Raw genomic sequence first — 12,255 nt, forward strand, 5'->3', positions numbered from 1 at the left:
TATCAAAACTGGTCGCCTAGAGCGTTGGGGACAAAGAATAAAAGGAGCAGATTTATGGGCGTGGTAGAATAGATTCTGGGCATAATGTGCAGACAGGGGTATGGAGGGGCGCGGGTACAGCGGAGGCAAGCCCAGGCACTGGGTGATGATAAGAGAGGTTGTATCTCTGGACATGCTGGTCTCAATGGGTGAGGTCACCGCATGTGTGGGGGGTGGGACAAAGGGGGTATCAGAGGTACGGAGAGTGGAACTACAGGGTCCATTGCAAACCAAAACAATGACAATGAAAACTAGCCTGAACAACAGTATGCAAGGCATATTGATATTTGAGAGAGACATACAATAAGGCATAAAGTGATTGCAGGTCTTGATTGGGAGAGCTAGCTAAAACAACAGGTAAGATAACAGCAGCAATAACAGGGTGCTAGTCTGACACAGCAACAACAGGTAAAAAATGGCGATGACTAGGCAGAGAGGGTCGGATTAACTACACACAGATCCTGAGTTAAAGCACAGAGCCGACAGATAAGACACAAATAAACAGAATGGAGTACCGTGAATTAATGGACAGTCAAGCATGCATCAGCTATGTAGCCAAGTGATCATAGTGTCCAGGGGGCAGCCGTAGATGGAGCAGAGGAGGCCTCCACTAAGCTAGCACGCGGCGTGTAAAGTTAGTAGCCCGGGGGGTGGTCTGCTCAGACGGAAGGGGTCTGCTCAGACGTGGTTGTGTCGACAGAGAATCCAAGCCAGATGGCGATGGCGAAAGAGAGGTTGTGAATTGTAGAATAGTGTTTGCTAACTGGTGCTAGCTTCGTGGCAGTGGCAGTGGCACTAGCTCTTCAGCTAGCCGGCAGATGGGCCTAGCTCGAGGCTAGCTCAAGGCTAACTGGTGCTTGCTTCGGGACAGAGGTGTTAGCCAGTAGTAGCCACTCGGTTGCAGCTAGCTAGCTGTGATGATACGGTGTAATTGTCCAGAGCTTGCGTCAGGAATCCGGTGATGTGGTAGAGAAAAAGCAGTCCTATATGCTCTGGGTTGATATCGCGCTTGCAGCTAGCCGGCAGATGGGCCTAGCTCGAGGCTAGCTCAAGGCTAACTGGTGCTTGCTTCGGGACAGAGGTGTTAGCCAGTAGTAGCCACTCGGTTGCAGCTAGCTAGCTGTGATGATACGGTGTAATTGTCCAGAGCTTGCGTCAGGAATCCGGTGATGTGGTAGAGAAAAAGCAGTCCTATATGCTCTGGGTTGATATCGCGCTGCAGCTAGCCGGCAGATGGGCCTAGCTCGAGGCTAGCTCAAGGCTAACTGGTGCTTGCTTCGAGACAGAGGTGTTAGCCAGTAGTAGCCACTCGGTTGCAGCTAGCTAGCTGTGATAATACGGTGTAATTGTCCAGAGCTTGCGTCAGGAATCCGGTGATGTGGTAGAGAAAAAGCAGTCCTATATGCTCTGGGTTGATATCGCGCTTGCAGACTGGCAGGTATCGGCCCGGTATTGAAGCTGGCTGTGTCCGAGTTAAGGGCGAAGACCGCAGCAGTGGCTAACTGACTACTAGCTAGTTATCTGGCTAGCTTCTGATTGGGGTTACGGTTCAAAAGTATATAAAAAATAGCAGGTCCGTACCACATTGGGTGAGGCGGAATGTAGGAATGTATATTCAGTTCCTAGATGGAAAGTGAAATTAAAATAAATACGAAATGTATACGAAAAATACGAATACTATTTACACGGGACAAGACAGGACAAAGACACATCCGACTGCTACGCCATTCTTGGATTGAAAGGGTAGTTCTCATTATGGCTGATGTGAGCTCAATTCTGATTGTGCCTCTGGAAAGATTTTGTTAGAGCTGTGGTACTGCGCACACGAGCACAAAAAAACTGAAGATTGACTATTCTCTTTCAGTGGGTATCACAGTTTACAGCTCCTCTACAGCCCAGCCCACTAAAGTAAAAGTAGACCATATTTTCTCTGAAACTATGCTATGCCTATGAGCAGAAGACGTTGACAAGACTTATTTTTGGTTGCACCCTGCAAATGAGTCCCCTGTCCCTACCTTACCCGTGGCTCTCTCCCCCCCAATCCCCAGTCAGACCTCATGATGATGTAATTGACCCTTCGCTAAGCCCCGCCCCCCTTGGGTACTGTTGCAAGCTTGGACAACATTTTCACGGGAAGCCCATTTCCCCGGGAAGCCCATTTCCCCCATTCTAACCACTGGTGAAATCCCCTCACAATGATCTCAAACTGTGTTTTTAATACTCAATGAAATTAAACACACACTACCCCTTACTAATCAGGAGACTCTCGGGTATGTTGTGGTGGACTGTCATTACAATTGCTTGATTTGAACCTGGTGAAATGAAGGTTGTAGCCACTGGATGGCTCTGATTGCGCTGTCACCATGCAGCCAAAGTTACTAACCACTTTAAGAGCTAACTAGTGTTCTCTCAAATTATAATTTGGGATTTGAAAAATAATCCAAGACTGCATTTCAGGAATCGCAGTAGCAAGTTCTCTTGGTGCACTGTTAAATTATTGAGCCATTTAAAAAATGGGGATGAAAACTCTGTTTTCATAATGGCTTTCATGTGTTTCAAACGTGAGCTTGTCCGAGATGTTGGACTCGACGACAGTTGCTATCCATTGGAACACTGCGATTGGTTGCCCAAAATTCTGTGCAAGGGTCAATTCCCTTTATCCAGCAACTGACAAATCACTCCCTCCCCCTAGCACAAACACAACATAGGCAGAGGAGATTAAACTAATCTGGGACAGAGGGTCTGTGTACGCACAGGGAGGGAATGATGGAGGGAGGAAAGGGTATATGGAGGGATGGGTAGTTTCATAAGGGATTGAGGACAGGCTTTCTGTGTTTTAGTGGGGCGAAGGTAGGGAGGGGGAGAGATGATATCTGAGATGGGAGAGAAACCCTGTAATACTGTAATGCATCCTGAATTATCATATCAAGAGCCTTGTTTTGCGTGTGTGTGAGAGCGTGCGCCAGTCTTTCATAACAGGACAGGGTTTGCATTGCGTATCCCTCTGGCTTACTTGGCTCACAAGTCACGGATGGACACAGTTGTTGGTAGCAGTGTGTCTGTGTATGCGTGCTTTTGAACTCTTGGCAACCTGTCTGTGGGTTATATGAGGAACCCTTCTTGGAACTATGTTGTGCGACCAAACAGTGGCAGCATCCCAAACACTAAACTAGCTACAGCACGCCAGGGTTGGGGTAAGGGAAATTGGAATTGACCGCAACCCTGCAGCATGCACACTGGAAAACCCCACCAATCTCTTGCACTCTCTCATATATACGTATAGTACCAGTCAAAAGTTTGTGGAAGCCAGGTAATCTGATACATCACTCTTCATCTTGGTCAAATAGCCCTTACACAGCCTGGAGGTGTGTTGGGTTATTGTCCTGTTGAAAAACAAATTATAGTCCCACTAAGCGCAAAACAGATGGGATGGCGTATTGCTGCAGAATGCTGTGGTGGTTAAGCGTGCCTTGAATTCTAAATAAATCAGTGTCACCAGCAAAGCACCACCACACCATCACACCTCCTCCTCCATGCTTTACATTAGGAAACACGCATGCGGAGATCATCCATTCACCTACTCTGCGTCTCACAAAGACATGGCGGTTGGAACCAAAATCTCAAATGTGTACTCATCAGACCAAGAATGTCCATTGCTTGTGTTTCTTGGCCCAAGCAAGTTTCTTACCAAATAGAGCTGTGTTCTGTATACCACCCCTACCTTGTCACAACACAACTGATTGGCTCAAACGCATTAAGAAGGAAAGAAATTCCACAAATTAACTTTTAACAAGGCACACCTGTTAATTGAGATGCATTCCAGGTGACTACCTCATGAAGCTGGTTGAAAGAATGCCAAGAGTGTGCAAAGTTGTCAAGGCAAAGGGTTGGCTGCTTAGAAGAATCTCAAATAAAAAATATATTTGTATAACACTTTTTTGGTTACTACATGATTCCATATGTGTTATTTCATAGTTTTGATGTCTTCACTATTATTATTATACAATCTAGAAAATATAAAAATAAAGAAAAACACTGGAATGAGTAGGTGTGTCCAAACATATATAAATGAGAGCGAGAGAGAGAAAATAGTTCAACCTTGGGTTAGAGCAGCTGGCTCGATCAGCTAGCTAGCAGGGGAATGGACCAAACAGATGGTACAGCGGTGTCTGATCATTTCAGGTGTGTGTGTGTGGAGGGGGGGGGGGACAAATTATCATTGGATAAGGGTCTGAGAAGCACTGAGTGAAGTTTGTCATCTTGGAAGAGCTAGTTCAAAAAATATATATAAAAAAAATTCTGCGACAGGCGGTGAATGATAGGACGGGGGAGGAGGAATAGTGGGAAAGAGCGATAAATCAGTTCGGGAAGGTGAGGGAGAGAGAAACTCAAATGTGAACGACACCCCACCCTCCTCCACTTGCCATCTGATGCTGAGACTGTGTTGCTATGGGCAACGAGCCGAGCGGGATGGAGGATGGATTGAGGGAGGGAGGGAGGGCGGAGAGGAGAGACCGACTCATACAACACACACACTAAGCCAACCACAGACAGGAGAGGAGCTAGGATAGAATCGCTGAATGCGTTATCCCTCTCTTCCTTTTCCTGTTGAAGTAGGCTAAGAGCACCGGAGATAGCAACACAAAGGACATCGAGGGGGCAGAGCCAGCAGAGGGGCAAGCAGCCAATCGGCATTCAACATGAAGCAAGCAACCAATGAGGGGCGAGTGGACTCCTCCCCATGAAACGCTTTACTGAGCTCCGATCTCTTATTAATGAATGAAGATGCTCTGAGGCAGCATGCCACTCACTGTGCTCCCACAGAATACTAGAATCAACAACAGCAGCATAGACTGCCGCACGCACCCAGCCGTGAAGAAAAACCTCAGACAAGCGCCTACCACGGACGACATGGATTCTCACCTTCACCCTGAGGCCTCAGCACCCCCTCTCGCCGTCGCTTCCCTCCCTTTCTCAGCCATGTCCCCTTCCCCCCTCGGCACGCTGGCCCTCCCTCTTCCATCGCCCGCCACACGACGCTCCATCTCCATGGGCGACTTCCGGCGGGTGACGATGGCCTTGTACGGTTCGGAGCCCCCCTCGACAGCCACCACGGCCCCCTCCTCCAAGATGGTGACCCCTAGCTCCAGCATGGAGTTTGAGGCAGCCCGCCGGCGCCTGCTGGAGATGGAGGAGCGCCAGCGTGTCATCCAGGAGATGGAGCGGCGCCTGGAGGAGCTCCGGGAGGTCTTCGTGCGCTCGGAGCAGGAGGCAGTGGAGCATGGCGAGGTGGTTACCCGCATCGCCTGCGCTGCCCAGCAGGGGGAGATGTACACGGCTGAGAACAGCCAGCGGCTCAAGAAGGGCCTGCGCTTCAAGAAGCACCGGCCCACGATCGTTTTCTCATCCATGCTAGGACTCCGCACGTGCCTGCCCTGGCCCGTCAAGCTCAAATGACCCCCATCAACTACAGACCACCACCTCTTCAGACCATTACCCCTTATTTGATGTACAATCCCCGCTTGAGCTCTTGTTTGTTCCTGGAGGCTGGCCCTCTATGGACTAAAAACCGCCTACTAAACATCTGAGTTAGTTTGGCAGCCATTGGACTCACATGGTACATCTGTGAACCCAAAAGGTTATTGTACAAATGCAAAGATGTCATTGCTTGATGTGGTTGGTAGATTCTTATTTTCTGTGCTTTATGTGTTGGAAGAAGGGAAAAGATTCAAGGTGCAAGTCTCTGAAGAGGCTACGAGAGGGAGCAGGCATTGGACTGTGAGGTAACATGGAAACAATTCATTTTCTCTGTGCCTCTTATGATATGCAAAGAGAGACAAAGCGGGGCTTATGGGATGGGGGAGAGCGTTGAACAATCTCCCTTTCCAACCTACTGAATTGAGAAAAGGGGAGCGAAGGGCAGTTGAGGATCGAGCGTGGGTGGTAGAGGGCCATGCTCAAGAAGGGAAACGTGCCTTGGCATTCCCCAACAAACTCACTATATCTCTCAGCCCAGTAATCTTCTGAGATTTGAAAGCCAAGTCCCCAGTGGAGTAATCGTCGGCTCTCTCGGGGCGAGAGAGAAAGTAGTTCCTTCTCAGATGCTTCCACCTGTGGCCTCTTCTAGCTCTCTCTCTCCTTAAAACCTTCCAGAATGTATTCGACAAACATTGTGTCCTCGGAGACCGAGGAATCAAGAACAACTTGCTTTTCTGCTGCATTTATTTCAGTCGGACCTGAGCGATGGACAATGGCGCTGATGCAAAACTATGTTATTTTGATAACAATAGAGCTGGGCTCTCAATGCTTTAGAGGTTGACGGAATGTTTTAGGGTTGCAATAGCCATGCCATGGCCAGAGAGACAAGCAAAGGTAGGTTATATACACCAAGGTTACAGACTAGCTGAGCCAGGGGGTGGATGTTTGTGCTGACGTCTAATGTTTCTAGCTCTCTGTGTTGTTGTCATGGCAAAAGGATGGCCGAGTCAGTTCTGTGAAAGATGGAGGGTTCAAAGAGGCAGCCAGAGAGGAGACAAATTAGCAAATATAACAATTTAACGTTATTGACGTAATCGCATTGGTACCCATTGCAATTAATGCCCCTTTTCATAGGGAAAAAACTGAGGATGGTTCAAGGATGGGTTTGTGTGACAGTGTCTTTGAAGGTACATGTAGTAATCTTTTTGAAAGATGTTTTTCGTGCACGGCACTTTATCTGTGTTCCATGTAGGTGACCTGGTTCTACAGAGATAGGCCTAGAACAGAACACACTCGCATGATTATTTGTCCTTCCTCTCCTCGTTACATTCGTCTTAGGTAACCATTTCCCCACCCCTTTGCTTTAGCGGCAGTGTGTGTGCGTCGAAAGCACAGCCAATTCACTAGGGGGATCTATTTATGGCAATCGTAGGTTATGGCAGACAGACAATCTCTGTGCTATATAAATTGGAAGTGTGTGTGTGTGCGCAGATGAGTGCAGTATCTACGACAGCTTCTGCTCTCCAGGTATTGTTGAAACTGATGCTACAGAGCAAATATTACATCAAATTCAAGGAGTACTGATGTTGGGGTAAGGTAAAGTTGTAGCTGATACTGTTTCAATGCTCAGTCATTTGATGTATGACATGTTGGCTGGAAACAGGAAATGGTGAGGACCCTTTTTAGCTAACCATATTTCATAAGAACTAACCTGTCATAGGTGGGCAGAGAAAACACTTCAAGGTAATTGGCTTCTTCACAGCACGGTAATTGTTTCCCGTTATCATTCTGTTCAAAAGCTCCATCAAGGTTCTTAGTAGGCAAGAAGGGAAGTGTTTCTGGTACAATTCGATAGGCTAGTTTAAATTAAGACATTTGGCAACAAACTCTTGCTCTTGTTGGAGCATAAATTGTTGACGTTTTAAATCAATGTCTTGTTTTGGTGGTATTAGGATTTCTGCTGCTTCCAGGTTGCTGTTTAATGTTAGAATAGCTTGGGATTGCTTGAGCAGCCTGGTCTCAGTGCCAGACGAAACATACTTTATGTATTTCTGAGCACCTCCAAGACGTACACTACATGACCAAAAGTATGTGGACACCTGCTCGTCAAACATCTCATTCCAAAATCATGGGCATTAATATGGAGTTGGTCCTACGTTTGCTGCTATAACAGCCTCCACTCTTCTGAGAAGGCTTTCCACTAGATGTTGAACATTCCACTAGATGTTGAACATTGCTGGGGGGACTTGCTTCCATTCAGCCACAAGAGCATTAGTGAGGTTGGCCACTGATGTTGGGCGATTAGGCCAGGCTCGCAGTCGGCGTTCCAATTCATCCCAAAGGCGCTCAAGGGGGTTGAGGTCAGGGTTCTGTGCAGGCCAGTCAAGTTCTTCCACACCGCTCTCGACAAACCATTTCTGTATGGGCCTCGCTTTGTGCACGGGGGCATTGTCATGCTGAAACAGGCATTGTCATGCTTCCACAAACTGTTTCCACAAAGTTGGAAGCACAGAATCATCTATTCTTTGTATGCTGTAGCGTTAAGATTTCCCTTCACTGGAACTAAGGGGCCTAGTCCGAACCTAGAAAAACAACCCCAGGCCTTTATTCCCCTCCACCAAACTTTACAGTTGGCACTATGCATTAGGGCTGGTAGCATTCTCCTTAAATCCGTCAAACCCAGATTTGTCTGTCAGACTGCCAGATGGTAAAGCGTGATTCCTCAATCCAGAGAACGCGTTTCCACTGCTCCAGAGTCCAATGGCGTCGAGCTTTACACCACTCCAGCCGATGCTTGGCATTGCGCATGGTGATCTAAGGCTTGTGTGCGGGCTGCTCGGCCATGGAAACTCATTTCATGAAGCTCCTGACGAACAGTTATTGTGCTGACTTGCTTCCAGAGACAGTTTTGAACTCGGTAGTGAGTGACAGCCAATTTTTACACCCAACAGTGGTCCCGTTCTGTAAGCATATGGCCTACCACATCACAATAACAGCACAGTTGACTGGGGCAGCTCTAGCAGGGCAGAAATTTGATGAACTGACTTGTTGGAAAGGCGACATCCTATGACGACGAGCTTAAGTACGGGCCATTCTACTGCCAATGTTTTGTCTATGGAGATTGCATGGCTGTGTGCTCGATTTTATACACCTGTCAGCAACGGGTGTGACTGAAATAGCCAAATCCACTAACTTCAAGGGGTGTCCACATACTTTTGTATATATAGTGTATTGTACCTACTAATGGTTTAGTTACTTTATACAGAAACAAAGAAAGGAGGTTGGTCAGGGAGGATGGGTAGGCGTAATCCGCGACCGTCTAAGAATCCAAAGGTTGCGTGTTCGAGTCTGGTCGGTGACAACTGTAGCATTTTAGCTCAATCTAAACTTAACCCAATTCACCTAACCTGGTATGTCAATTCACCTAGCCTTTGTCGATTTAGTTCCCCTAACCTTTTACATAAATGATCCACCAACGTTAGTTCTCCCAGTAATTCTCCTTTCTTGTTATGGTGACCCAAAAAGCAATCTGGTCTCAGAAAAAGATGTGTAATAAGTTACGTCATCCAACTCGTATGCTAATGCACAACTGGGTAAGACGTATTAAACTATATGTCTCTCAATTCTTATATTGTACGACCGTTCTTCCATTCATAATGTAACCTAAAAGAACACAAATGGAGTGTTAGGAACATCTCGCATAGGTACATTTTCTATCATGTCTTCAGATGAGTCGACCTAGTGCACGAAATATGATCACATGTACACCTCGCCATTGTAGTTTACAGGACACAATACCTCACTTTCAGGTTATATAGGTTGAGTTGACATGTGATGCACATAGGATACTTGCTTAGCCTATTGGTCCTTTCTGTCCTCCTCACAGCGTTGGTGATATATGTGACTGAATGGGTGGGCGTATAACACGAACGTCTAGCAACCCAAAGATTGTGTGGTTGAATCTCATCACGGGCAACTTTAGCATTTTAGCTAATTAGCAACTTTGCAACTACTTACTACTTTTTTAGCTACTTTGCAACTATGTAGCATGTTAGCTAACCCTTTCCCTAACCCCAATCCTTTAACCTAAATCCTAAGCCTAACCCCTAAAATAGCTAATGTTAGCCACCTAGCCACAACAAATTGGAATTCGTAAAATATGAGTTTAGCAAATTCCTAATAATATTGTACGAATTGCAATTCGTAACATACCACAAAAATTGTAATTCGTAACATCATACAAAATGGATGATGGACATCCGGGACATTCCAATTACATTTACATTTACATTTAAGTCATTTAGCAGACGCTCTTATCCAGAGCGACTTACAAATTGGATTAGTATGATATGTTACATTTCGTATGGTATGTATTAATTTCTGGATTTACATTTGCTATGTTACGTCTACCCCTGAGTCCAGGTTGAGGCAAAGTGCACAGGTGATGGTGATTGGAAAGTATTTATCGCTTTATTTACGAATATTTATTAGTCTGTTGATTACAAGGGCTATTGAGCTTTTTTTTAAGCTAGGGTGTTGAATTACAACAGACAATGAACCGATGGAGCAGTCTATATGCATTCTCTACTTTTTATGGTCGACCTACGCATAGGACATATTTGCTTAGTTCGTGAATCATAGTCCATAGCATAGGCGTACATCTTGATATATTAGGGTCAGTTACTGCCTGCCTGCTTATGTATCTATCATACCAAACAGAGACGAGCAAAATACCTATTATAGTAGGTTGCATATATTGTGTTTTATGTACATATTAGGCTATTACATTATACTGAATATACTGGAACCCTAAAAATGGTTCTTCATAAATGCCTTATGCAATGTATGTGTGTATATAATAGTGTGATGATGAATTCATGACCATTGTTCTATCGATGACAACCTCAAGCAGATCAGTCTTCAGCTTGGATCACTTTAAACCTAATGCCCTCTCTTTGGCATAGCACCTTTTTTTTGCTATGAAAAACAACGTTTCCCAAAGAGCTCTGGGCCCACTTGCAGAATGAATGTAATGTTAAAGTACTTTTCTCACTAAATATTGTTCCCTTCACCTGTTTAATGCCTGTGGTTGAAAATAGCCTTCTCTGTCTGTCTTCTCACTAAACTTTTTCAAAACAATCTTCCTTCAGGATTATCAAAATGTTCTTCCCTCGTCTCTTGTTGCAACCTCGTCTTGCTTCACAAGTGAGTTGCAGGGACAAACAACTTAATGACAAAAGACTTGGAGACCTGAAGACTTGTGCAAGCTTCCGAGCAAATGTCTAAGCTTTAGCTCAGTGGATTAATGGCACGGCCTGAGTTCCAACCCTGGACCTTCTAAGCCAACCAAAATTGTCCTAACTTGTTTAAGATAATTATACAATATCAGGCTTTTATGGACAGAGTACTGAATCAACCACAGGTCCAAAACAAGCTTCCAACAATGTAGAATTCTTTATATGAATGTACTTCTCTACTGTGTTTAATAATTCATTTGTGATGTTAAAGTGTTTTGTTCTGTTAAAATAAGCGAAATGTATTCTTTTTTTCCCAAAATGTATTTTTTTTCCCTAACAGGGTTTAATCTGTTTAATTACAATTATATAGATCGATATCCTTTACTATTAAATTACCATGTTGACCTTGAAAATAAGTTTAGGTATATTTGAAGCTCTACTGATAAAATGTGTTCTCTCCTTGCGTTGATTTGAAATAATGCAACGTGCTCGTTGCTTTGTATAAGGGTTTTGCATTACGTAACGGGATTCATGAATTTTGCTCATGTGAAAAATTGCTTGTATTTACATCAAATTTGACATGAATTCCCTAGCGCAGAGCTAACATTTTGACATTGTTCAGGATGTTTTGTATGTACTCTGTTCTGACGGAGAGAATGGGACTTGCATACAGCTGGTTTGAAGAGAAAAAATATCAATTGAGGCCGAGTCTGAAATGTGGTAGAATATGGTACTTTTTCCTGGAGACAGTGTGAGAATGCTTATTGCTTACCCATGCACACATTCCACATGTCCTCTTCTGCTGGGAATAGCCACAGTAACGGTTATAGAAATGATCAAGTTTAAGTCAGCTTTTACATTATGTTGGGAATGTGTCGAACGACAGGGCGCATTTCTCTCTCTCATTCTCTCTGGAGAAGTGACGCAGTTGTCCTGTCATGACTGGGAAAGAGAGTGGGTGGTCATGCAAGTCACATCGGCGCAGCAGAGCAGTGAAGCCTGCTCAGCGTAATTGTAACGGCTCTTGATGTAATGAGACACTGCAACTAGCAGAGAGGAAGGGTAATTGATAACATGAGACACCACCATATGCCAGAACACCGCTGGGACAATCAGCAGAATGTGAGGTGTAATAAGCAAACGTGACGTGATATAAGATGTACGCCATATTGAACTTGAGTAGGTGTCACGGTGATGAACGTGACTGGTATTATGGGAGTTGAGTGACCACATTGACCAATTGGATGTAAGATCTTTCACTTGTGTATTCAATAGATTGTCTCCTCCTTGGAATGTCTGATATCTTGTGTCCTGGTTCTTAATCTGTCCTAAAGTGAAGGCTTTTAGTTCTTTGGTACGCCTCACTTTGCCTGTACTGTTCATGCTGAAGAATATTTGTATTGGTTATGAGCTGAATGAGTGATCCGTACCTTCTCTAACTGGTCTGAATGTACAGAGAGCCTGTGATGTACTGTACAATAAACTTTGACATTAAATGTCA

The 12,255-nt window shown here is 45.0% G+C and overlaps 1 protein-coding gene across 1 annotated transcript; it reads left to right on the top strand.

Moving 5' to 3' along the window:
- The first annotated feature begins 4,559 nt into the window (after nt 1-4,559).
- On the top strand, nt 4,560-12,255 carry LOC139530549 (TMF-regulated nuclear protein 1-like). The gene has a single exon (XM_071327063.1). It carries the CDS (start codon nt 4,840-4,842, stop codon nt 5,494-5,496), a length of 657 nt encoding a protein of 218 aa, XP_071183164.1. The 5' UTR covers nt 4,560-4,839; the 3' UTR covers nt 5,497-12,255.

This window comes from Salvelinus alpinus, chromosome 9 (assembly GCF_045679555.1).
Source record: "Salvelinus alpinus chromosome 9, SLU_Salpinus.1, whole genome shotgun sequence".
NCBI lineage: Eukaryota > Metazoa > Chordata > Actinopteri > Salmoniformes > Salmonidae > Salvelinus > Salvelinus alpinus.

Coding starts and splice junctions, on each gene's coding strand:
- LOC139530549 (XM_071327063.1), top strand. CDS start 4,840: ATGCCACTCACTGTGCTCCCACAGAATACTAGAATCAACAACAGCAGC.